Source organism: Nicotiana tabacum, chromosome 3 (genome assembly GCF_000715075.1).
Source record: "Nicotiana tabacum cultivar K326 chromosome 3, ASM71507v2, whole genome shotgun sequence".
NCBI classification, from domain to species: domain Eukaryota; kingdom Viridiplantae; phylum Streptophyta; class Magnoliopsida; order Solanales; family Solanaceae; genus Nicotiana; species Nicotiana tabacum.
This window is the reverse complement of record NC_134082.1, coordinates 178,255,448-178,281,895: the sequence shown is the minus strand read 5'-3', so window position 1 is coordinate 178,281,895 and position 26,448 is coordinate 178,255,448. Positions and strand designations below refer to the sequence as shown.

General features: G+C 37.5%; 1 protein-coding gene and 1 long non-coding RNA gene across 2 annotated transcripts; one reads left to right on the top strand and one right to left on the bottom strand.

Moving 5' to 3' along the window:
* The first annotated feature begins 16,806 nt into the window (after positions 1–16,806).
* On the top strand, positions 16,807–20,543 carry LOC142179557 (uncharacterized). Its single transcript, XR_012708055.1, has 2 exons — positions 16,807–17,423; positions 19,952–20,543. It is a non-coding gene; the product is annotated as an uncharacterized LOC142179557 (long non-coding RNA).
* A 3,700-nt stretch (positions 20,544–24,243) lies between these two features.
* Positions 24,244–24,900, bottom strand: LOC142179556 (histone H3.2). The gene has a single exon (XM_075250264.1). The coding sequence runs from the start codon at positions 24,807–24,809 to the stop codon at positions 24,399–24,401; it is 411 nt and encodes a 136-aa protein (XP_075106365.1). The 5' UTR covers positions 24,810–24,900; the 3' UTR covers positions 24,244–24,398.
* Between the last annotated feature and the right edge of the window lie 1,548 nt (positions 24,901–26,448).

Genomic DNA, 26,448 nt, shown 5'->3' with positions numbered 1-26,448 from the left:
GGAACAAGCGCGAGGTCAGTGTCAAAAAAGATATCCCCAGCAAAGGGAATTGACAAAAGGATTGACGAGCATCAAGAGGGATATCCTTGCCAAAACCAAGGTTATAAACCTCAAAGACAAGGCCCGTGAACAGAGCAAGGAGAGCAGTGAGCATGATTTGGCGAAATCCATACTAGACTAAAAGGTCGGGAAAATGCCAGTTTCCGAGCTAGGCCACAAAAGAAGATGGATATCCCCAGCAGGAAGGGATCATCACCAGCACATAATATCATCCCCAACAAGTTGTTGAACGCAGAGCAAGGAAGGAGAAAGGGAAAGCCATCCCAGTAGGAGTATCACAACCAACCACCATGTTTTAAACTAACAAATTTTGTTTGATTTGAAACAGGTAAAGGAAATGGCATTAATGCCAGAACTGCGTGCCACAAGGGATATTATCAAACTGGGGCAGAAAATTTTCCTTCCATTTAGAAAATTTTCTGGAAGTCAGGTAACCCTAGCTGATAACATTTTACCCCCCAACAGGTAAGTAAATCAAGGGAGGTAGTCTTTGAAGGAAGAAGCTATGCAAAAACAAAACAAAAACAAAAAAAAAAGAGGGAATAATAATAAAAAAAAAAGAAAAAAAAAGAATAATAATAATAAATGGGGAAGGTAGAAAATGAAAATTCATCCCAATCCCCAGCAAGTATTCGAGGTAAGACATTTTCAAGTCTTAAGGATATGTTGGGTTCATCCGCCCTCAAATAGGATCTGTTGGGTTCATCCTCCCTCAAATAGGATCTGTTGGGTTAATCCGCCCTCAAATAGGATCTGTTGGGTTCATCCGCCCTCAAATAGGATCTGTCGGGTTCATCCGCCCTCAAATAGGATCTGTTGGGTTAATCCGCCCTCAAATAGGATATGTCGGGTTCATCCGCCCTCAAATAGGATATGTTGGGTTAATCCGCCCTCAAATAGGATCTGTCGGGTTCATCCGCCCTCAAATAGGATCTGTTGGGTTCATCCGCCCTCAAATAGGATATGTTGGGTTAATCCGCCCTCAAATAGGATATGTTGGGTTCATCCGCCCTCAAATAGGATCTGTTGGGTCCGCCCTCAAATAGGATATGTCGGGTTCATCCGCCCTCAAATAGGATATGTCGGGTTCATCCGCCCTCAAATAGGATCTGTCGGGTTCATCCGCCCTCAAATAGGATCTGTTGGGTTCATCCGCCCTCAAATAGGATATGTCGGGTTCATCCGCCCTCAAATAGGATATGTTGGGTTCATCCGCCCTCAAATAGGATCTGTTGGGTTAATCCGCCCTCAAATAGGATCTGTCGGGTTCATCCGCCCTCAAATAGGATCTGTTGGGTTCATCCGCCCTCAAATAGGATCTGTTGGGTTAATCCGCCCTCAAATAGGATCTGTCGGGTTCATCCGCCCTCAAATAGGATCCGTTGGATTCATCCGCCCTCAAATAGGATCTGTTGGGTTCATCCGCCCTCAAATAGGATATGTTGGGTTCATCCGCCCTCAAATAGGATATGTTGGGTTCATCCGCCCTCAAATAGGATCTGTTGGGTTCATCTTCCCTCAAATAGGATATGTTGGGTTAATCCGCCCTCAAATAGGATCTGTCGGGTTCATCCGCCCTCAAATAGGATATGTTGGTTTCAGTCTTTTATTTTAAGTGTTGAAATTGGGAGCCCGCCCAGATAACAGAGGCATACATTCAGTCTTTTTATTTCAAGTGTCGAAGTTGGGAGCCCGCCCAGATAACAGAGGCATACATTCAGTCTTTTATTTTAAGTGTTGAAATTCGGAGTCCGCCCAGATAATAGAGGCATACATTCAGTCTTTTATTTCAAGTGTTGAAATTGGGAGCCCGCCCAGATAACAGAGGCGTACATTTCCTTTCTAAGTTTATTTTACCAATAGGAGACGCACTTCCTAAGATAAGTTTTACCAGTAGGAGACGCACTTCCTAAGATAAAGTTTTACCAGTAGGAGACGCACTTCCTAAGTTGATTTCACCAATAGGAGACGCACTTCCTAAGTTAAGTTCACCAATACGAGACGCACTTCCTAAAAGTTTCACCGATAGGAGACGCACTTCCTAAGTTAAGTTTTACCAATAGGAGACGCACTTCCTAGATCCATTGTACCAATAGGAGACGCACTTCCTAGATCCATTGTACCAATAGGAGACGCACTTCCTAAGTTCAGTTCACCGATAGGAGACGCACTTCCTAAGTTAAGTTTTACCAATAGGAGACGCACTTCCTAGATCCATTGTACCAATAGGAGACGCACTTCCTAAGTTTATTATATCCAATAGGAGATGCATTTCCTCCTAAGTGGTTGTGAAAGATTAAAAAAAAAAGGGCAAAAAACAAAAAATGACCTAGTCTGATGAACCTTCTCCTAGGATCAAAATCTTAGTCTGACGAATTTTTCTCCTAAGATAGAGACCTAGTCTGACGAACCTTCTCCTAGGATCCAAATCTTAATCTGATGAATCTTTCTCCTAAGATAACCAAAAAACAAAAAATGACCTAGTCTGATGAACCTTCTCCTAGGATCAAAATCTTAGTCCGATGAATCATTCTCCTAAGATAACCAAAAAACAAGACCTAATCTGATGAACCTTCTCCTAGGATCAAAATCTTAGTCTGACGAATTTTTCTCCTAAGATAGAGACCTAGTCTGACGAACTTTCTCCTAGGATCAAAATCTTAGTCTGATGAATCTTTCTCCTAAGATACAAATAAAAATGACCTAGTCTGATGAACCTTCTCCTAGGATCAAAATCTTAGTCCGATGAATTTTTCTCCTAAGATAGAGACCTAGTCTGACGAACCTTCTCCTAGGATCAAAATCTTAGTCTGATAAATCTTTCTCCTAAGATAACCAAAAAACAAAAATGACCTAGTCTGATGAACCTTCTCCTAGGATCAAAATCTTAGTCTGACGAATTTTTCTCCTAAGATAGAGACCTAGTCTGACGAACCTTCTCCTAGGATCAAAATCTTAGTCCGATGAATCTTTCTCCTAAGATGCTAAAAAAACATTTTTGAAAAAAAAAGAGTCATTTTCCTAAATCCAGGCACCCACCTGTATAACGAGAGGAATACATTTCAGTCTTTTTCATTACAAGTGTTGAAGCTGGGAGCCCGCCCATAGAACGGAGGAATACATTTCAGTCCTTACATTTCAAGCATTGAAGTTAGGCGCCCACCTGTATAACAAGGGAATACATCCTAATCTAGTGTTTAGTTCACTCTCAGCACTGCATCAGTAGTATCAGTGGGCTACGATTTTGCTAACGACTCACAAACCTTCCCAGTGCAAACCGGGTTAGGAAATTTTGTTCGTTTTGTTTGTTTTGATTGACAGGGGCCTGCCTATAGAGCAGAAGATTGTTATATGTCAAAGATTGAAGAAGTTAGGGGTCCGCCTGTAGAACAGCGGGATCGTTCTAAGTCAAGCCGTAACCCATTGGAAGGCAGAAGGCTACAACAAAAATCCCCAGCACTCAATCCAAGATAGAAGCAACAAGAAGCTCGCCCCAAGAATGCGAGTCAACAGTCTGAGAGGGTCAACAAAAGCTAGTCACAAAAACAAAAACAAAAAAAAAACAAAAAAAAAAAGAAGAAAAAAGAGAAAAATGAATGAATCCGAAGCACGGATGAGGAGAACAAATGTGATCTGCTCAAGAACTAGTGCCTACAACTTGCAAGTATCAAGGTTCAAATCCAAAGTCTGTACGAAGCACCATTCAAGACTCAAGACCAAGTTTCAGAAGACTTAAAGATAGGAATCCTTGTAACTAGTAGCTGATAGACTTAGTTAGTCTTTTTCAGTTTTCATTTTTGTTGTAATGACAGGACCGCGGACCGGAACCTCAACGGAACGGCGCCTCGATCGGCTCTTCACCTCGGTACAACTTCACTATCTCTCTCATCCCGAACTACACGTGGCCTGATTCCTGTATAACCAAGGATATGTAGGCAGCTCAGATACCAGGGCTCGGTCACATTCCCTCCCTTTCCTTAAGTGTAGTCCGTCCAAGTAATGGTCGGGTCAAAAACACGTCTAGTCGTTCTTTGTCGGAAAACTCTTCGTGTTTCCAGTCAAAGAGGGGCAGCTGTAAGCACGTGATTTTTGACCCTCCCCGAGAATTTTCACATTTTTAGCGTGAATATGTGAAATTGGGTCTAGTATAGCTATTTTAACTATTTTACTTTATTTCGTTGCAAAAAGAAAAATCACAAAAAATATATATATAATTTTAGTTTATGTATTTCTCATAAACTTGAAAAATACAAAAAAATTGTACTTTATTTTGGTACTTTATATAAATTCGAAAATTACAAAAAAATATAGTTCTATTAATGTTTGCAGTCATTATAATTTTGAAAAATACAAAAAAATATTACTTCATATTTTTGTCTTTATTAAAGAACGAAAATTACAAAAAAAATATAGTTTTATTAATATTCTATAGTCATTTTAACTTTGAAAAAATACAAAAATATTACTTCATATTTTATCTTAATATTTACGAAAATTACAAAAATAGTTTTATTAATATTTTGTAGCTATTTTAAATCTTTAAAAAATATTTAAAAAGATATAGTTTTGTTAAATACTAGTCTTATTTTTTGTAGTTATTTTGCTTACATAGGACTAGTTAAGCAACGTGTTCTTATTTCTCGGGTCTGGGCAAAAGAATAATATTCGGGTTCAAACTACCCGGTTTTAGGCTTAATTTTCGGACCTAGCCCATAATAAACCGTGTCCAGGACACGTGGGAAACCCCACCACGCGTGGGGAACATATGCCTTGAACCCCACCACGCGTGGGCTCATTTTTCTGGGCAAAGCCATGTCAAATACACGGACTAACACTTGACAAAGGGAGGATTTTTGAATTTTGGAAAGAAACCACTGTTCCTCTTTCTTCTTCAAGAGAACAAAAAAAAACCTACTGGACGACCCCCCCCCCGAACGCAAAAACCACCAGGCGTCCTACAACCGCCGGCAGTCCATCCTCGCTGCTTCACTTGCCAAACTCACCGTCAACCTCCAGCTCCCCCCCCCTCCATCGTCGACTGTCCAAAACCAATGCCAGTTCCGTCGACCATGACCACTCCTCCATAACGGTTTCTTCTTCACCAAGAAAAACTTAGCAAAGAACCCTAATCCGTCAACGTCGGAACACCATTAAAAACCCACCTTCACGCCAGCCTGAAAAATAGCCACCCTCCATTAATCCCCATGTTGAGTCGTCACTGTTGATCTCTTCTTCTTCTTCTGCAGCTCGCCTGAAACCAGCCTAAAAATCACACACATACAAAGATCTTCATCGCCACTGCTCCTTCTTCTTCGTCTATCACAGCCACAACAGCCATGAAACCTACTTGAGTGCTTCTGTGCTGGTTCGAGTTTGTTTCCGATCGCCGATTTTCCGTCTTAGTCTTTGGCTTACAGCCTGTTCGTGTTTGGCCATAGTGTCACGTTCTTCTTGTAACCAGTTGAAGATCTTAATATATCGAAAAGCTTCAAAGTCCGTTGAGGTCGTCTTTGTTCGTCGAGGTCCGGCGCGTCGAGTTTGTTCGTTGAAGTCGATGTTGAGGTTCGGTCCATGGCTCTATGCATTTCTGTTTATTCAGGTTAGTAAGCCTCGATGTATTGGATTAAAGAAATTTTACGTTCAATGTTTGAAGTTGCAATATATCAATTGAGATTCTGCTTATGTTTCACCGTATGCATTTTAGTTCGTTTTTGTGTTATGTTATTATTGTTTACTTGACGTCATTTGATTTAGCTGTAGTAGTAGTCCTAAGACACAGTTCGACGTTGATTCGCTCGTCCCTTCATTGTCTTAGTTTGTTTGGACAAGATTAGTATTAGTACGTGTTGTTACTACGCCCGAAACACTCATTCGCTTAACTTCTTTTATCAAATCTTGACAAGTTATGAGATTGTAGTTGTAAAGAAGCCGTAAGGTTTAGTATTGTTAAAGGCATAAAAATGGCATCCATTTAAAAACATAAAAAAAAATAATAATAAAAAATAAAATAAAAAAACGGGACAAGCTTCGCCAAAAATAAAAAATGTACAAATTGCGGGGCCCTCACAAAATATATGTATTAAATACTTAGATTCCGGGACGGGCCGTTTAGCAAATTTCACGGCCCTACCCAAAAAATAATAATGCGCTAGTTGCTTTAGGCGCGCCTTTAATAACGTTATCTCCCTAAACTCGGGTGCACATTTATGTAACCCAAATCCAAATCTCAACGAAATCGAAATGTGCCTCTAATCACGGGTACATTGACTGTGACGTGGTATGAGATGCATTTCCATGACGTTGCGAATTCCTTTTAAAAAATAAGCATGAGATGAGCCTCGCCGAATAACAACACAAATCGTGGGGCCCTCAGTAAATACTTGTTTAAAATTACTTAGAATTCAGGAGGGTCGTTTAGCGAATTTCACGGCCTCCGCAAAATAATAACGCGATAGTCGCTTTAGGCGCGTCTTTAATAATTTAATTTTCTTAAACTCGGGTGTGCATTTCATGCGACCCAAATCCAAATCTTAAAACATCAAATAAAATATGTTTCGGATTGTGGGTGCATTTCATGTGACACAGTCCAAAGATATATTTTAAGCGATGTTCACATTCTTGTAAAAACAATAATAATAAAGCGGTTAAAAGTTAGAATTTGCATATAAGGTCATACTTGTATAAAATCAGATAAATAAGCCGAATATAACAGTTGAGCGACCGTGCTAGAACCACGGAACTCGGGAATGCCTAACACCTTCTCCCGGGTTAACAGAATTCCTTATCCGGATTTCTGGTACGCAGACTGTAATATAGAGTCATTCTTTTCCTCGATTTCGGGATTAAAATTGGTGACTTGGGACACCCTAAATCTCCCAAGTGGCGACTCTGAAATAATTAAACCAATCCCGTTTCGATTGTCCTTTAATTGGAAAAAAAACCCTGCGCCGCGGGCGCGGAAAAAGGAGGTGTGACAACGGGCAAAAATGGGTGCATGCTCTGTGAACCTTTCATAATCCATTCCTTGGCAGTTTACGTAACTTTGAGATGTGTAGACCGCCAGGTCGTGGATTTGTGCCCTGAAATCTTGGAGACGTTGGTCTTGGTCCTGCAATTGCTGCTGGCGAGTGGTGGCTATATCTCTGACACGGTTTTCACGATCTAGAGCTGACTCTAATAGAGCTCGGAGTCTGGCCTGCTCTAATCTTGCATGCGCTTTTTCCCTGTCGATGTCTGCTTGTTGATGTTCTCTGTTGCATCTTCTTGCCTCTTCTAATTGTGCACGAAGCTGATCTTCTGATCGTATCCAATGGTCTTTTTCCTTCTTGAATTGTGCCCTGTCTTCTTCGGATTGCCTTACTTGGCGTTCCTTATTAGATCTGGACTCTTCATTTAATTGTTGGATCCTTTCTTTTGCTTTGCTCAACGCCCTTTCGTTTTCCGCAAGAATGGAATCATAATCTTGCATTCTTTCAAAAAGGTTGGCGATGGTTTTTTTATCCTTCCAGCTCCTCTTTGGTGTCTCAGAAACTCTTTTCATTTTTTGGAATCGAGCATGAAGATTTTCATTCTCACAAGCTAGACTCTTCTTCTCGCCTTCGGCTTCTTGTGCTTGCAAATCTTTCTCCAGACTGAGGCTTCTCAGATTTTCTTTTAGGGCATGGATAGTTGCTTTGTACCCTTTTTCCTTTTCTCCCCAGATCAACCGCTCTCGGATTTTATCATTGAAGTTTTGAACATGGGGTCTTTTTGTTGGCCTTCTTAGCTCAGGCTCTGGTACATCATCTACGTGAGACCGTTTTTCAAACCACCTTACATATCCAGGATTTATCTCACCCTTTGTAGTGTCTGGGACTTGAGTATCACTCTTCAAGTATCGACATCCATTCCACATCTGCTGAAGTAGAGCCTCGGGAATAGTGGTTTCTGGGTGTAATTCGATTACTTGCATACTCAAATCTTCATCATCAGGAACTACTTATATCTCCCTAGTTGTCTTAGGACTCTTAGTGGCACATACGGCTGGATGCTTCTCAATCCCAATAGTAGCAGATAACTATTTGAGGTTGACATGTGTATCACTTCCCTCATCGGGAGTCATCCCAAAGTCCATTCAATCTGATTTGCCGTTAAAGCCTTTAGATGAGATACCCATGCTTCTATCCCTTCTGGAGCCTGATAATTTTTTATTCTTTCCTCATAACTCTCGATGCAATTATCATTGTTTGACCCATACTGTATGATCTTGGGCTGTTGTTGGAGATGTTCAATCACCCACATTTGCAACAAAATTTTGCATCCTTCGAAGACTTTTGCTCCTGATTTACATAAAGTCAAAGCCCGATAAATGTCTGATAGAATGATGGGGACAAGGGTGTGATTTTATTTGGTGGTGAGGATTTGCACAACTTTCGCGGTGCGAATATTAATTGTTCGCTCTTTGTTTGGGAAGATCATGATTCCTAGAAAAGCCACCATGAAAGCAAAGCGACGGTGAATCTGCCAAGTGTCTTTGTTTTGCTTGTTAGTAAGGCTTTTCTCATGAATTTCGAACCCATCTGTCTTTCCGAACCTTGAATACAAAAAGTTGAAGGAACAACATCCATTGATGACATTGCTTTTCCTGATTTGACTGCTGATGTTCATAAGACCGAAGAATCGATGTACCGAAGGAGCCTTTGTGAATATCAGGCTTTGATTTCTTAGACTTCCGTCAAAACCAGCATATCCAGCTATCTCCTCTAATGTAGGAGTAAGCTCGAAGTCAGAGAAACGAAAGACATTGTGAACAGGGTCCCAAAAAGTTACTAACGCCGCAATCAGATCATCACGGGGTTTAACTTTCATAATATCCATGAGATTTCCCAAATGCTTGACGACCCATCTTTGACCATCTTCGCCTAAATCATACCACCACATTTGAAGCTGAAATAGAAATTCTTATGTATTCGTGGATGGGGGGTTTTGCGTGGTGCTCATTTTGTATCTGAAATTTAATTTAATAAAGTCAAGACTTATTTTGAAAATATACACTAAAAAAAATCATTTTCAAAAAAATTTTATTTATTAAAACCTTTATTTCAAAAGCTATTTTTTGGAAATTTTTAAAACAACCCATTTTATTCATCGGTTCTCACCATGATTTCATTTAAGCTGGTCAACAAGCATGTTCGAGGCAAATGAATGCACAAGTAGCAAGTAGGATGCATCATGATGGTCTTTTAATTTTGGGTTCACTTGTCCTAGACAGACCCAACCCCTGTGTTGAGTCTCCAAGGCCAAATGCATATGATGCAAATATTCGTTCCTATTAGTGATCCGGTACATGGCTGAGTTATTCTAAGTGTAAAACCTGAGGTTGATTGCTCTAAACCTGGCTTACCCAAACGGACAGTTTGAGCCAAAGCGGGGGCAACGTACCGGGAGCACGAAAGTCTACCCAGCCTAGTTACTTGTCTCAACTCCGTCTTATTTGGTATGACTTTAACAGAAAGGTGGGCCACGCGCACGTTTACACCATAAATTCAGAAGAATCAGAAAGAAGGGGGTTTCGTAGCAGTTGTATATATTCACAATTCAAATAATATTAAAGCGGTAAAAAAAACATTTAGCATGTTAAGCATATAAACAGTTGAAAATCATATAGTAAATAAAGCCAATTATCGCAGTTATTTTAAGCTCGAATTCTCTAAACCCTGAACCAGTGGTTCTGGGTTAACACAGTCGTCCCCAGCAGAGTCGCCAGAGCTGTCGCACCTCCTTTTCACCGCGCCCGCGGGGCGCGTGGGGAGTTTTCTCCAATTGAAGGACAGTCGAAACGGGATTTATTTAATTATTTCAGAGTCGCCACCTGGGAATTTTAAGGCGGCCCAAGTCACCGGTTTTAATCCCTGAATCGAGGAGAATATGACTCTGTTTATTATTCTGCGAACCAGAAATCCTGAGTAAGGAATTCTGTTAATCCGGAAGAAGGTGTTAGGCATTTCCGAATTCCGTGGTTCTAGCATGGTCGCTCAACTGTTTTTATTATTGGCTTAATTATCTTGATTTTTACTAAATACGTTTTTATTGCATGATTTTACTACCGCTTTTACTTATTGTTTACAATTATATAAACGAATTACGCGTACGTATATTCGTATTATATATCTTTCATAATTACGGGTATCTTGTCACGCATACGTGTACACAATAAAATTGTCCATGTTATAGTTTTCATTAAAAATCATATTTTCAAAATTTAAATTAAAATCAAGAACATCATCACCCTTGTATTTAGACAATGAACTGCACATCTCGGGTTATATGAAATTATTTTAAAGAAATTTTTGGAGAAATCTTTTTTTTATTAAATATTCGCTCGAAATTGCGCGTACGCATAATCCGAATTTGCCTTTTTTTAAAATATAATCAAGGTACGCGAACGCATCCCTAATTGCGCAAAATCTTTGTAATAATATTATGGATTTTCCACAAATTGTTTATTATAACTACACATTTTTATATGAAAATCCTGAGAAGTTCACATTCAAGGGATGCCTTTAAATTCTTTTAAAAGATTTCACAATTTATTAAATGTTGCCCGTCGATTATAATTTCCGCGTATAATTTATGTTCATCCAAGACTATTCAAATTCAAAGTAAAGAATAAGAACATGATTAATACTATTCTTCACAAATACAACATATATAGATATACCAAAGGATGAATTGCATATAAAACTTACAAAAATGATTTATGAAGGGAAGAAGTATTTTTGAACAATTTTTATTTATTTTTATTTAGTGCAAATTCTATTTCTACTTACCATTGATATAAAATGTTGCAATTCGTGCTTATACATCTCATCTCATTCTCATATACTTATTTTTAATCTAATAGGCCTAATTATTTGGTTAATTAATTTGTTTACGATGGTAGATAAGCATCAAATTGATAAGAAAGGGAATTATTATGCAAATCGATTCAATAATATTGCCTTACATGCAACCTAACTGTATGTTGTAAACATCGTAACAAACTATATCATATCACCTTTCGCCAATGGTTATACACGCATCTATTATCATATATAAAACAAATACCACCAATACCATCTTAACCTTATCTAACAACAGGAGTTAGTAATGTAGTTTTTCTTGATATTTCTACATTACTCTTTACTTAGCTAACAATACTATAAAATTTAAATAATGGCCAACTTTACGCCCTGTTTCCTACCTTGACAACTTAATTATACCTTCCATTAATGAAAATTTCGAAATTAACCTTATTACAACATTTATACAAACTTCAAGAAAGGACATTTAACTTACAGCCATTACGTCGAAATATACTACTATTAAACCAACATGAAACAAAGGTGAATTTTAAACTAATGGACTTAAACGAATAAAAGATAGTATTACAATTCAAACTTTATTCATTTGTCATGTTGAATCTCTTTCCAACACAGAATTTAAAAGATATGTACCTGGTAATGAAGGAAGAAGGAGTTAAAATTTCAGCAGTGGCAGTAGTAACAAATTCAGCAGAATAGCAGTATACAGCAAGTCTGAACAAGACCCGTTAACCCAGATAAACAGTGACAGTATTTTTAAAGAAACTTCAGATTTTAACTGAACAATGGAATCGAATAAATCCGAACAGATTCAACGAAAGAACAATACTTCATATTTCAGTTTCTTTTCTGTTTCCAATTCCTATTTCTGATTTTTCATTTCTGATTTCTGCTTGATTCTCTTTCTTTTTATCTCACTCTAGATGTATTTTTTTTCTTAAAATCTCTCTCAAAATCTGATCAGTTTTTCTTCAAAATCTGTCCTAAAATCTCTCCTTCAGATCTCTGTTCTCTCCTCCTCTTAAAATCTGATCTTAAAATCTCTCAATCTCTCACTCTCTTTTTTCTTCCTGATTTTTCCTCTCTTCAGTTTTAAAATCTGTCCTCCAGATCAGATTTTTTTCTTTCTCTCTTTCCTTTTTGTCTGAAAGCTCTCTTTTTTCCTTTCTGTCTGAAAGCTCTCCTTCTTTTTTTTTGTTCTCCCCCCTTAAAATCTGATCCAGCTCCCTGTATTTATACAGGGCTGCCCCTTTCTTTTTAAGTGCTTCTTGGAGCCCCTTCTTCTTTTAAAATCAAAAAGTTCCATTAAAAACTGCTTTGAATAATTTAAATGATCTTAAGCAGCCCCATTACCCTTTGTTTCCCATTATCACTTTAAATAATAGCCAATAACTTTCCATTTTCAGCCCATTATGCTATCATATTACCCTCACTATTCTGTCCCAGAAATACCCTCAGAAATCCTACTGTGATTACTATTATTACTGCTGTCAAACTTAAAATCTAACAATACAGATTTTTAAAATATGTTCAAACCTGATTATTAATCTGATTTAAGACAGCTACAACCAATCCTAAAGTTTTGGACTGAATCCTAACTAAGAATGTAACCTTCTAACACAATTACATCTAATCAACATTTGTAAAATCACACTGAATTCAACATAACAATTTAAACAGAACTTCCACATTGAGTTAGGATCAAAAAGATACAGGAGCATTGTCAATATACTGACAATGCCCTGAAACTTAATGCTCAAAAATCAACACACATACAACATCCATTTGATGGATTTTATTGAACTATAAACAAAGATGACTTAATTAACGAGTATTAATTAAACTGATTATCAAATAAGAAACAACTGATTACAACAAAATAATCCATCCGAAACAGGTTGCTTCAGTCAACATTTTCAGAAACAAGATTCACAATACAACTAATCGACGAACTTAATCGAGTCGATTACACACATTGTAAATAATCACAACCAACCGAAACAATTCACATTTAGAATCAAGTAGACGGATAGGAGACAGTATGACAATAAAAGATGGGAAAATTACACAGACTAATGAAACAAACACAAAAATACACGTAGAATACACAAAATAAATAGAAAAAATACCTCTGAATCTTCAATTTTATTCCGACTCGAACTCAACTTGGATTCGGACTTTGTTTGAAATCAAACAGACCTTAGTCGAAGTATTTTCCACTGAAAATACTTCGACTAAGGTCGATTAAACCTCAATCTTTATTTAATTTGGGCAGAATCCAAAAGTCTGGTATTTCTAGGGTTCTTGAAGGTTCGATTTGGGACTTAACCATTTCTGGTCAGATTCGAGGGGGACCAAATACGACACAAGGGTGAGGGTAGCCTAGGGGTCATTTGGTGTCAGTTTAGAACAGATCTGAGTTTGTTCTTGTTTGGCTCGAATCTTCAAAAGAAGATTCGAGAAGCTCTGAAATGATTCGAGCCAAACAAACACCAGATCCATAACGAGGCATGCTAGGGGGTACTATGGTGTTAACTAGGGGTTGTTTGGTTTAGATCTAAGCTCGGCTCGAATCTTCAAATGAAGATTCGAGAACCTTCAGGAAGATTCGAGCCAAGTGGCTAGCATATCTGGATAGAGGATGTTCAGGGGGTTCTAGGGTGTTATTTTGGTGACCGGCGGCGTTGATGCCGCCGGGTTTCAGGCGATGGGATGTTAGGGCGGCTAGGGTTAGGGGTGGGTCTGAGGACGATGATGAACAGTGAGAGGAGGGGGTGTTTAGTTAGGGGGCCGGGGTAGGGGTTTGGCCTTATATAGGGATGGGGTGGGTTGATTCTGACCGTTAGATCTAGCAGAATGGAAGGCCAGGATTTATCCACTTAACCAAACGGTGTCGTTTGGCTTAAGTTTGGGGGGACGGGTTGAACCGGGTATTGGATCGGGTAAGGATTATGGGTTAGGGTGATGAGATCTCATCCGTTGGTTGGATTTGATCCAACGGTCCATGATAAACTATGACCAAACGCTGTCGTTTTGACTCCTTTGGACTGGACCGGACCTGGGCTCTTTGGATTGGGCTGGGGGGGGTATCTTGATTTGGGCCTGGATTTTAATCCAGGTCCGAGTTTCATTTATATATATTTTTTATTTTTCATTTTCTAATTCAAATTCCTAATTTTAATTATAAAATAATTTTAACCTCATAAAAAATATTAATTACTTTATAACAATTATTAACACATAGACAAAACATTAATCACACAGTGAAATATTAAAATTATAACAGACACATATTTTTGTGATTTTATTTTTTGAATCAATTATTAAATGCATAATTAAATCCTAGATATGCATGCAACATATATTTTTATTTTTATTTTCATTTTGTTATGACAAAGTAAACATTTACGGATATAAGACAAATATTTAACAAACATCACGCAAAAATTCAAAAATTGCACAGTAAAAGAAATTTATTTTATTTTTGATTTATTTTGGAGTAGTTTTTCGTGAGGTAAAAATCACGTGCTCACAGTCCTCGAAACACAAAAATTCGGATAAGGAATTTTGTTAACCCGAGAGAAGGTGTTAGGCATTCCCGGGTTCTGTGGTTTTAGCACGGTCGCTCAACTGTTAATATTGGCCTATTTATTTGATTTTAAAATATTGTTTGAAACCTATGTGTATTTTATTCCTTTTAAACCGCTTTTAATAATCCAATTGTTATACAACTAATTATTTGATTACACATTATGAATCATGTCACGGGAACCGTACCCACGATCCACAACATGTTTATTTTATTAACAAGATTAAATTGGGATTGAGTTACATAAATGTACCCCCGGATTTAGAAATTAAAAATCACAACTACGTCATGGGAACCGTACCCGTAGCTATGATAATTTATTTTATTAAACGCGCTTAAAGCAAATTATGAGAGTTCAAAGCATTTTATACACTAGCTAAGACATCGATGTGAGAGCCATAGACTAGGTTATTGGATGGCACACCTCAATTTTATTAAAGGAAAAGCATTCAACTAAGTGAACTACGGATATTCATATTTAAATTGAGATTAAGTATCACAGCTACGCCATGGGAACTATACCCGTAGTTGTGATGATTTAATTACATGCCTAAAGCAAACTACGATATTCAAGGTTTTTAACAGCCTAAGTATGCTCCTAACGATCGAATTACTAAATTGGAACCAAACACAATGGCCATTAAATCCAATGCACAATATAAAAGCAGGGGCCAAATCTTATTTTAAGAAAATTATCCCCATGAGATGAGAACACTAAGGATATGCAATCAAGAACTGTGCTATGTAACTCCAATTCTTCACTAACCATAGGCTCATCACCCAGACATATCAATGCATCCCTTGAAACATATTGGACTACCCGTAACAAGTCCCTTAAGAAAGTGTAATGAAACACCCATCTTTTTTGTAGCAAATGGCTCAAGCAAGTAACAAGACAACTGCTTGGCAAAAATATCCGCCTTCGTGCCTTCAAGCTTAAAGTGTTAAATACACACAGGGAATACACAACTTTACTGTGATTAATCTAACATTCCAATGTAGACTTATCACACTAACTACACCAAACACAAATTCAAACAATTCATATTTCTTCGAGTTTCAAGAGATTTCGCCGGAAAAATTCAACACACACACAGCAGCTTACAACACCCTTAAAAATGTCATCTCCAAACACAACATATATCAAAGTACTCATTTAATTCAAACAAGATAATGCCCATGTTTTAGGAATTAACTAAATCAAACTAAATATTATGCTTATGTTTAAAACAAGATGGAAGCAGATTTAGCCAATCACGCTAAACGAATTTAGACAAAATAAGCAACTTTTTCTTGCAAATCAAAGTACAGTACAAATTTGTGATGTGCACCTTGAAAGCAACAACTCTTGAATCTGAAAACGTTTGGGAACATAAACCTCGACGCGCCGGACCTCGACGAACTCAAAACGTCAATACCTGGCACCAGAACAGTCGTGGAAATGGACTATTTGGGGTGATTTGCGGTTGTCAGCTCCATGTCCTCTCTACTGTTCATGTGTGTGTGTGTGTGTGTGTCACGGCGTTTCCGCCAATTCACCGATGGTTTGGTGAGAGAAGGAGTTGAAGGGTGGTCTGATAGTTGTAGATCGGTGTTCCAGTTGTTGTGGTGGTCGTGAGGGAGAGGTCGCGGCTGGGGGGCGGCTGCTGTGTATACTGATGAAGAAGACGCATGTGGCTGCTTTGGTGAGGGTTGTCTTATGGTTGTTGATGTTAAAGAAGAAAGGAGTAGCGTTAGGGGCGGAGCTTCTTTTGTTTATGGCTGCTGCCGCTGAAGCCTCTTAATCTCCTCTAAGTTTTTTTCATTTTTGTTAAAGAAGAAGAAACTGATGGGGTTCTCCAAAATCAGAAACGACTATAGACATGTGATTTTTGACCCTCCCCAAGAATTTTTATATTTTAGCATGTAAATATTTAATTTAGGCCTAATATAGCTATTTCAACTCATTTTACTCTTTTACTTTATTTTATTACAATAAAACTAAAATTACAAAAAATTAGTTCATTAATGTTTTGTAGTCATTTTGAATATTAAAAAAATAAAAAAAATAGTATCGTATTTTTATGTTAATATGATATTTTAAAATACCAAAAAATAAGTTTGTTTTAATGGTTAGTTTTATTTTAATAATTATTTTAATAGTAGGATTAATTAATAAATGAGATCGTATTTTTAGTCTCGTTCGCGGGAAAAGAATAAAACTTGGGCTCAAGTGACCCATTTTTTTTAAGCCTAATTTCCAGACCTAGCCTATAATTCTTAAACCCATAATTCTTAGGCGCATACCCCTTAACCCAAAAAACCCTATAAATCTAATCTAAACCTATACACACAAAAATAAGGCCGAAGGACGATCAGCAAAAGGGGAATAACGCCAAAAAAAGAACGTCTGGGGACAAAAAGGTCGGACCATCCGCCGCTGAACACAAGAAAGACCTCCCCTTCCCCGATATGTTTTCTTCTCTAAAGGAAGGAGCCACTTCCATGGCTTTTTCTTAAGAAAAAAAGATACTCCCAAGATCAGCCGCTTTTCAGGATGAAAAACGAGAACAAAACCTACTTAACCTGGTCACCTCTAACCTTCAGACCATTAGAATACTCCCAAAATGTATATTTATCTGTAGCTTTTCATTCCAAAAGAAAAGATTTTTTTGTTTACCTTTAGTCTTAGTCCATAGCTTCCAGATCTAGTGAAGATTTCAGAAACAAAATAATGTATATTTGGGGTAGTCATTTCTAAGAAGAAATCGAAATGGAGTCGCTGAGGTGTTCGGGTTCGACTCGAAATTTCCTGGTGCGTGGTCGGAGCCCGAGGTTGCCGACGAGGTTCACGACTCAAGGTTCAGTCCCTGTTTTGTTTTCCGGTCAGATTCAATTCGCTGGAGTTTGCTGTAACCAGGCTAACATTTAATACAAAGGGTTCAATGGTTGAGGTTCAGTATTCTTCTATATCTTAATCTCTTAATCCCAATTAATTTATCCGAATTAATGTTTTAGCACAACATTTGGCCCTTTCTGCTAATTATTTCATTATAATATTTGATTCATTCTTGATATACCTGTTGTTTTCGTCGTTTAAGTTGCTTACAGTGTAGAGATTGTTTACACTATCGCTAGTTTGAACATGTGATTGCGGATTTACAACCTTTGCTAAATACCAAGATATGTGTATAAAGAGATTTGCCTAGAATCACATGACGAATGCTTTAATTGTGTACTGATTGCCAATTCTATGGATTATAAGCTTGGACTTTGAATTAGTTTCTTATTTATATGGTTTTGTTATTTTGTCTTTGTTTTAACATGTTGAAGTAGTGATTTAAGTGAGTTATTAAATTGGATAGATGGAAAATTGTAGTTGTTTCTTTCTTGGCAAGGAATAAGAATGGACCATAAGGCGGGTTTTGGACCATGAGAAATCTAACCAAGTAATAAAGCATGTTAGTTAGCCTAATTGCCCCAATAATATCTTGTTCATAAATTTGGCATCACAAAAACCTCAAAGTTTAGGAAGAATAATGAATAGCGTAACTTGCTTTAGGTGTGATTAAATAAATTATCATGGCTATGGGTACGATTCTCGTGGTATAGCCATGATACATAGATTCAAATTCGGGTGTGCGTTTCATGTGACCCAAATCCAAATCTTAACAACGTTAAATAAAATGTGTTTCGGACTGAGAGTGCATTTCATGTGACGTGGTTCAAGATGTGTTTTAAATAACGTTGCAAACTTACTAAAAATGAATAAAAGCGGTTATAAAGTTAAAATTGAACCATAGGTTGAAACATGTGTTAAAATCAGATAATAAACCAATTATAATGGTTGAGCGACCGTGCTAGAACCACAGAATCCGGGAATGCCTAACACCTTCTCCCAGAATTCCTTACCCGAATTTCTGTGTTCGCAGACTGTAAAACAGAGTCAAACTTTTCCTCGATTCGGGATTTGAACCGGTGACTTGGGACACCATAAATCTCTCAAGTGGTGACTCTGAATCTTTTAATAATAAATCCCATTTCGATTGTCCTTTAATTGGAAAAAACTCTCTTATACCTCCCTTTCCAGGGGTGTAGGTAAAAAAGGAGGTGTGACAACGACTGGGGCTGGTTATTGTGTATTGGTTGAAGAAAAAGCTTAGGTCTTAGGCATTAGGTCCTTAGTGTTCAAACGGCTGATCTGAGGTCTCTAGCGTTAGCTCTTTTCATTATATGTTTAGGGTTTTAGGGTTATATTTAGGTTAGGGGGTATGGGCCTAGGAATTATGGGTTAGGTCCAAAAATTAGGCTTAAAATGGGTTGTTTGAGCCCAAATTTTATTCTTTCTCCGTGAACAAGACTAAAAATACGATCTCATTTACCAATTAATCCTACTTAAGTAAAATAACTATTAAGATAAGACTAATCGTTAAAACAAACCTATTTTTTTGGTATTTTCAAATATCATATTAAAATAAAAATAAGGTACTATTTTTTGTATTTTAATTTTACGAAAGGTATATAAACTAAAAGCAACTAAAAAGAAGAAATATTTTTGTAATTTTTATTTTTTGATAAAATAAAGTAAAAGAGTCAAAACTAATTGAAATATCGATATTATGCATAAACTAAATATTTTACGATAAAATGGGTGAAATCTCGGGCAGGGTCAAAAATCACATGTTTACAATATTGTTTGTGAAATTGAAGTGGATTGAAGAATTTGCGCTTAAGTTATTTGGTGAGGTGTTAAAGTACTTAGGAGGGTGAACCATTATTCCCAAATATATCCTACCTGTCCATTGGCTCACATTACAACCACGAAAAAGTCCTAATTGATTTTAGATCGAGTGAACCTACATTAGTAGAGGTTTACATTATGAGCAAGCCTATGGTGCCAATTGCATGCATGCGACTTCTTTTGTGAGAGTGAGAGATTTTCTTTGATATATATGAGTCCTTAAAATATATTTGAGCATTTGATTTGAATATATGGATTCAACTTACTCTCTTGTTTTTGTTGTGAGGGCACATGATTTTACGAGGGATATGTTACATTATTAGACTTCTCTATGATGTGGGGTGTTCAAGCCATGAGTGCATTGTAACATTGAGTCGGTTTTTGAGGCTAGGATTGTTATGAGTATGTTGTCTTTGTTTGAATATTTTTGAAGTTTGGCATAAAAAAAAAGTGTATGTGAATGCATATGCTAGAGCTTAATTGTTGCAAACAACCATGGTCATAGGTATAGTGTGCTTTGAATGATAAGAGCTTAATTTTTTTTCGTCTACTATAGTAATAGTTTGTTCGAGGACGAACAAAGGTTTAAGTGTGGGGTGGTGATGTTGGACATATTTCTATATGTTTTAATATTACTTCACTCATGTTTTAACCGTTTTTTGGTGCTATTTGGTGTTTAAAATGCCCAACATGGTTTAATTATTGGTTTTATGACTAATTGAGTTGTGCGTGATGAATTAGGGTGTTTGGAGTGTAAACATATGAAGAAAAGGTGCTCTAACTAGAGGAAGAGAGGTTGGATGCGTCGCATCCAACTTAGGAAAAAAATCATATTTCGTGCACCCTTAGCAGTGAAGTCGGACCATAGCATCTGCTTTAGCATCCCCGCCTGGGCACAGCTGAGATGGAGGAACAAAGGGTGGATGCGAAGAATCCACCCGAGCATGCGAAGCTGAGAAGTAGAGGACGATGTGGACGCGAAGCATCCACCCCAGCATCAATCCCTGAAGCTGAGCTGGATTAGGAAAAGGAAAAATTTGGCCCACGACTTTTGTACGCAATATATAGGCCAAAAACGCCCATTTTGGGGCATCTAACACACTTTTGACAGACTTTCAACCTAGGGAGAGAAAGGAGCCGCTGTGGAGGCCGGGTTTCATCTTTTCTTCTACCAAACTTAGTAATTTTTATGTTTCTTTGTATGATTTGTTGTTTTGCCACAATGTCTATGTGGAGCTAAACTTCACGTTCTAGAGTTGTGGTTTTTCATGACTATTGTTATTCGAATATTGATTTTGATTTCTTGATTTATCATATTAGTTTATTTATTCAATCCTGCACTTAATTATTTGATTGTTTGATCACCAATTGAATACTATCGATGAATCTAGAATTGAACTCGAAAGTGAAAATTGCAGATTGAATACAGGATCGAGTAGAGCAAGTTCTTGAACCTGGGCATCGGAGAATGGATTCGTGGTTAGGATAGACATATACTTAATTGTCTGGCTTGATTGATTTACAGAAATGATAAATGCGTTCTTGATGATTCTAACTCCATAGGCATATAGGCGTTATGTTAGCTTGAATAGGCGAGTAAGAACTCGACAGATTCTTATGAGCAATATTAACCCTGTCAACCAATAAGCTAGATAAATTAGTCCATCAATTCAATTGAAAAATACAGTAGGAATGTTAGATAGCCCATAACCTAGATCGTTTTCATCACATTGATAATGTAAAAATCTGTTTTTCCTCTGTTCAAAGTTCATTATTTGTTTTTCTTTATTTTAATTAGTTTAGAATCAAATACTTCTAAGTTTAATTCTTGTTTAGATAATTAGGATAGTCTAATTTAGTTAATAGTTAATCACAAGTCCTCGTGGGATCGACATCGAACTTTTAGTTACTTTATTACTTGACGACCACGCCATTTAATCTAATCTTCTTTGTTGAGGAAACAGATTGATTGATTAACAAGAAAGTAAAAATACAAATTTGAAAGCTCTATATGTTAGGCTTCAGCTTAAAATAACCCCTCAAATGCTGCTACAAAAGGTACTGCAAAATTAGCTCTCCTGAACCTTGTTCACCTCCAAGAAGCTAACTCGAAGTTTGTGAATATACTAGTTGTGGTACTAAATTCAAGTCTCGCCACCACCATCATGATCAAAGAATTGTCAATAGCTTCGCATGGCACAAAATTGTGTGATCTCGCACATGAAGGGACAAGTTAAACACGTAAACGAATAGATAAAAGTATCCTAACAGTTTAAGATTTCACACAATATTCAACAGAAAAAATGTAATGAATTCCAACCTCGGTCAGTGCTTCCAGTCACACAGCCTCAGAGACTATAGGAGAAGGGAAACACGGGGAGATTGTGGAAGCACGAGGAGATGAGGTGGAACATACAAGTCTGATAATATACCAAACATTACAACAGCCAGTCTAATGGAAATGTACAAAGTGTGATGGCTCTAGAATAACACATGGAGCACAAACAAAAAAACGGCATGGACATGTAGCGGGGCGTGGAATATACATACACCAGCAGTTCACAGCCACTGTTCTTTAAAGCAAACATTATACCCCTTGGAATTGGCTCTTCTCAATGATATTTTTGCATTGTCCACTGATACAGGGGAATCAGGATTAGGAGAAAGTGAATTCCAAGCTTCCAGACCTGCAGATGGACATTTCAGGATCCCTTTTATTGGTCTTTTATTCAAATAGGCTGCCTCCTTCTTGGAATCACCATTTGTCAAATGGACGGCTGAATCATCATTTTCCAAACAGGCTAAAGCTTCCTCTTGGGGATCATCATTTGCACTAATCTCTTTTGCCTTGGCATAAGCAGAATCATCACCTGACTTATCCTCACTAGCTTTGACTAGGACAAGATCCTCACCAGAACCGAATTCATCTCCACTTACATGAGGAGAGACGCCATCTAATTTACACTCACTACCTTTTCCTTGGACACGATCATCAACCATGGCGTCTTCTTTATCGTCCCAAAAACCAGCAGAATCGTCACAGAAGGTAAACTCTGTCCTTTTAGCTTGTATTAAGTCATTACCATTGGTACCTTGTTTATGTATGTTTACATTGTCGACAAGATAATCTTCTTCCTCTGATGATGTCCGTACAAGAACATCTGTACCTCTTTGCAACGAAAGATTCTTGTCTCCCTTTTTCCCTTTAGGCAATTTGAACCAACCTTCACTCAACAAAGGCAGAGAAGACAGATTCTTCAGAAATGAGGTCTTCTTTGGAGCATCTGCCAATTTTTTCTTATCTTTTGTAGTGAATAATGACATGGCAATCACAGTGGATATGAAAAGTTGACAGATGGCGCATTTAATTTGCTCGTGTCTCTCAAAGGATGAAGCCTCTGTAAGACCTATCATTCTCTTGATCCCAAGAACTTTGCGCGCCAATTCTCCTAATTCACACCGCTTATATTTGGGATTGTTGAAATACTTGGTGGCCAGGTAGCCAATGTCTACTTTATCTTTAGTCAAGCCTAATTCTTCAAATGGGAACAAATCTTTCTTTTCTGGAATTCCAAAACCAACAAAACGGATCCTCTCATCCGTAAGGAATTTTAGGACAGGATCAGGTAGTTGTTCTCCAGAATGGAACCTGAGGATCAGACAACCTACTCCGAAACAAAAGAGAACCAAAATTATGGAGGGATCACGAGGGTGGTGCATGACATCAAGGCCAACAACAGGCGGGCGAACCCAAATCTTACCTTCTGGGAAAAGAAAATCAACTGTGCATAAAGATTCAAACTCTTTGGCCTTAAAGGTAATGCCTTCTAGTTTAACCTCAAATCTATTAGTTTTCAAATATACAGTACCAGCCATAGGTTTGTTTGATGAATGAGATGATCCTAGTATTGTTGGTTTGGTATGAATAGATGGAGAAAAGATTAGCAAAAGGATAAGTGTTCCATAACAGATGCTAGAGAAAGGAACAACTCCCCAATGAAAATGAGATTTGACCCAATATTGCAAGGCAACAAAGACAAAAGACTGGCAAGAGGTACATGAAAATTTCATCAAAAAGATATTCAAAACTACAAGAGAACAAGAGGGATAAAAGGAAGGAGGAATAATGGATTAACATTAAAATTGGATGGTTCTGCAAAAAGATATGACACTTGGAGGGAAGCCTTGTGTTTGTTAGTTATGAGTACTTTACATCCACCAAATCCTTAGACTTCACCATGGCAGATATTGATCAACAGTTTCAAGCATTTTGCAGCTATATACAACTTGAGCAATTTGAGATAGAGTTTAACTATTTGGGATATTATCTGTGCCACTAAAATAAGAGAATATCAATCCTGACTTTAAGGAGAACCTTAAATGATCCACATTAGTGTGAAAAATGCAGATTTACTATTATGTGTATTTTCTAAATTTTAATTAGTACATAGTAAATCTCACTAATCACTTTTATACAATTAAAAGCATAAGGACATAAATATAGTGTGACTAATCCATATGGCAAATTTGCATAAGCTAGCTGTGACTAATCCATTCATACAATAATTACCCAGGAAAAAAGGCAAAAAACTTGTTTACAAGATGGATTCAAAAGTCAAAAATACATTAAGCATCTGATAATTAGACATAAGTTAATACATCATCATCGAAATAAATTCCCCCAATAGATTCTACACTCATGTCATAAGTATCCATCATATTCCTTTAACTAAACCAAAAGTGTTCTTGGCTTTTTCACCGAGATCTGAGAATATGAAGTAATCCAATAGAATTTGATTTGGGGGGGGGGGGAGCAATACGAAGGAACATCAGTATAAATCAGCAGCTTCGATTAAATGAACATTTCAACATATTTCACCACCAACAAAATAAATCTGCCTGACAGCCTGAGTATTATTATCTAACCTCTCATAACTACACATACATATAAACACATGTTCATAAACTACACTAATAAAGATTAAGACAATCAATTTGGCAAAGAAGCACTGATAAAAAATTTAAGGCATCAATTTGGCAAAGAAGCACTGATATTTCTTTAAAATACTTTTAATTCGACTACATATCCAGAATTGAGAAAGTTCTGGACCAAAATACACTGCAAAGCCTAGAAGCCCATCTACCATTTACTCGATTACAAGTTCCAAAAGCTATCGTAGGTTCACACTCATGCCCTCTCACCCCTAATTCTCCTAGCAAGCTGAATATCCTTAGGCATAATAGTAACCCTCTTAGCATGAATAGCACACAAGTTTGTATCCTCAAACAAACCAACGAGGTAAGCCTCAGCAGCTTCCTGAAGCGCAGCCACAGCCGAACTCTGGAAACGGAGATCGGTCTTGAAGTCCTGAGCTATCTCACGAACCAAACGCTGGAACGGGAGCTTACGGATCAAAAGCTCAGTTGATTTCTGGTACTTGCGGATCTCACGAAGCGCCACAGTCCCTGGCCTGAATCTGTGAGGCTTCTTCACTCCCCCGGTGGCCGGAGCTGACTTTCTGGCAGCTTTTGTGGCTAATTGCTTTCTCGGAGCTTTCCCTCCGGTGGATTTTCGGGCGGTTTGCTTTGTACGAGCCATTTGGGAATTACGGCTGAAAGGATTTGGATGAAAGAGTAATTGAGTCTTTGAAGGATTTTGAGATTGGAATGTGATGGAAATGGAGGGAGAGAAGGGGGAATTTAAAGAAATTTGAGGGGAGAAGGAAATCTGATCTTTGCCGTTGATAGATCGAAATTTAATTGGACGGACGAGATTTAGAGAGTGTTGGTGTAGTGGATCGATGACGTGGAGGAATGGAAAGGTGATCGTGTGCGTTTGTTGATAATTGGAGGCGTGTAATCGACGGATTTGATTGGTTTATGGTATGCTTTAAGTTGCGGATCGATGACGTGGAGTGTTTGGTGCTTCGGGGATAGGTGTGTTAATCAGGCACGTCAATTCTGTCACTCGACGGCTCAGATTGCATTGCGAGGGGTTTCGGAATCGATGATGTGGAAGATCATTCTGATAAACCCGACTCTCTTCTGTATTTTACTCCTATTCTGTTTTTGTTAGCTAATATCCACGAATATTAACTAGAGACTAGAGATATTGAAAAGGAACATCACCGCCAATTACTGAATTTTTTTTTTTGGCAAAATACAAAATTGATTGGTCTGTCAAAACTAATTGTATTCACTAGCCAAAAATATATATATAATATGTATATTATATATAGAATACACATATATGTAAAAAATATATTTTGTCGACTATTATTTTTTAGAGTGGCTAAAATTATACTTTTTTTTTTGACGTGGTCTAAAGTGTTTGTGCATTGTATATTATATTTTCCGGAAAAGGTCCAATAATATCCTTAAACTATTGGAAATAGCTCACTTCTGTTCTCCGTTAGCAAACTGGGCCACAATATTCCCCACGTTAAATTTCTTGGCCAATAATGCCTTCATTCTAACGATTGCCCACATATGCCTTCTCAGAGGCATTTATTAGCTGACATGGCAATCCATATAAGCAAGCCACATGTCTTATTTACCCTATTCTTATATCGTTAGTCACTCATTTCCAAAACCCTAATTGTCATTGTTCCCCAATTTTAAAAATCTCCCTTTTCCTTTGAAAATTTCTGCTCAATGTCTGATTTATATGTGAATGCGCATGAAATTCAATATGCAAGAAGGTGGCGTTGCGGATTGACTACACTATATTTGACAGCTTGGTCAGACGCAAATGATGGGAGAAGGTTCTACAAATGTTCAAGATCCAAAGTTAGTTTTGAATTTATTTCGCATTTAGTCGATTTATTTGATTCATCTTCTTTTGTCGGGTTAGGTTATGATTGGCAGAGTTTTTATTTGAGATGGTTCTTCATTATTAGTGTTTATGTAGAAAAACTGACTATTTTTTACTGAAAATTCTAATATGATGTAGGTTAGTTCTTGCGGGTTTTTTGAATGGATTGATGAAGAGATCCCTCGTTGAGCGGTGATGGTGATCAAAGATTTAAAAACTAAACTTGATGCTGCTAAATTTACTTTTATGTTCATCTTCTTGTGTTGGTTGAGGGGCTGAACAATTAACATCGTCAACATTTCCTTCAGCGTTAACCTATAATTAAAAAGAAAAACTTTCTATTAAAGAACTTCAATTATATAAGAAGAAAGATAAGTTAAGAAGCAGGTACCTTGCATGTCCTTGAGTTGTGGTCCAGTTCACC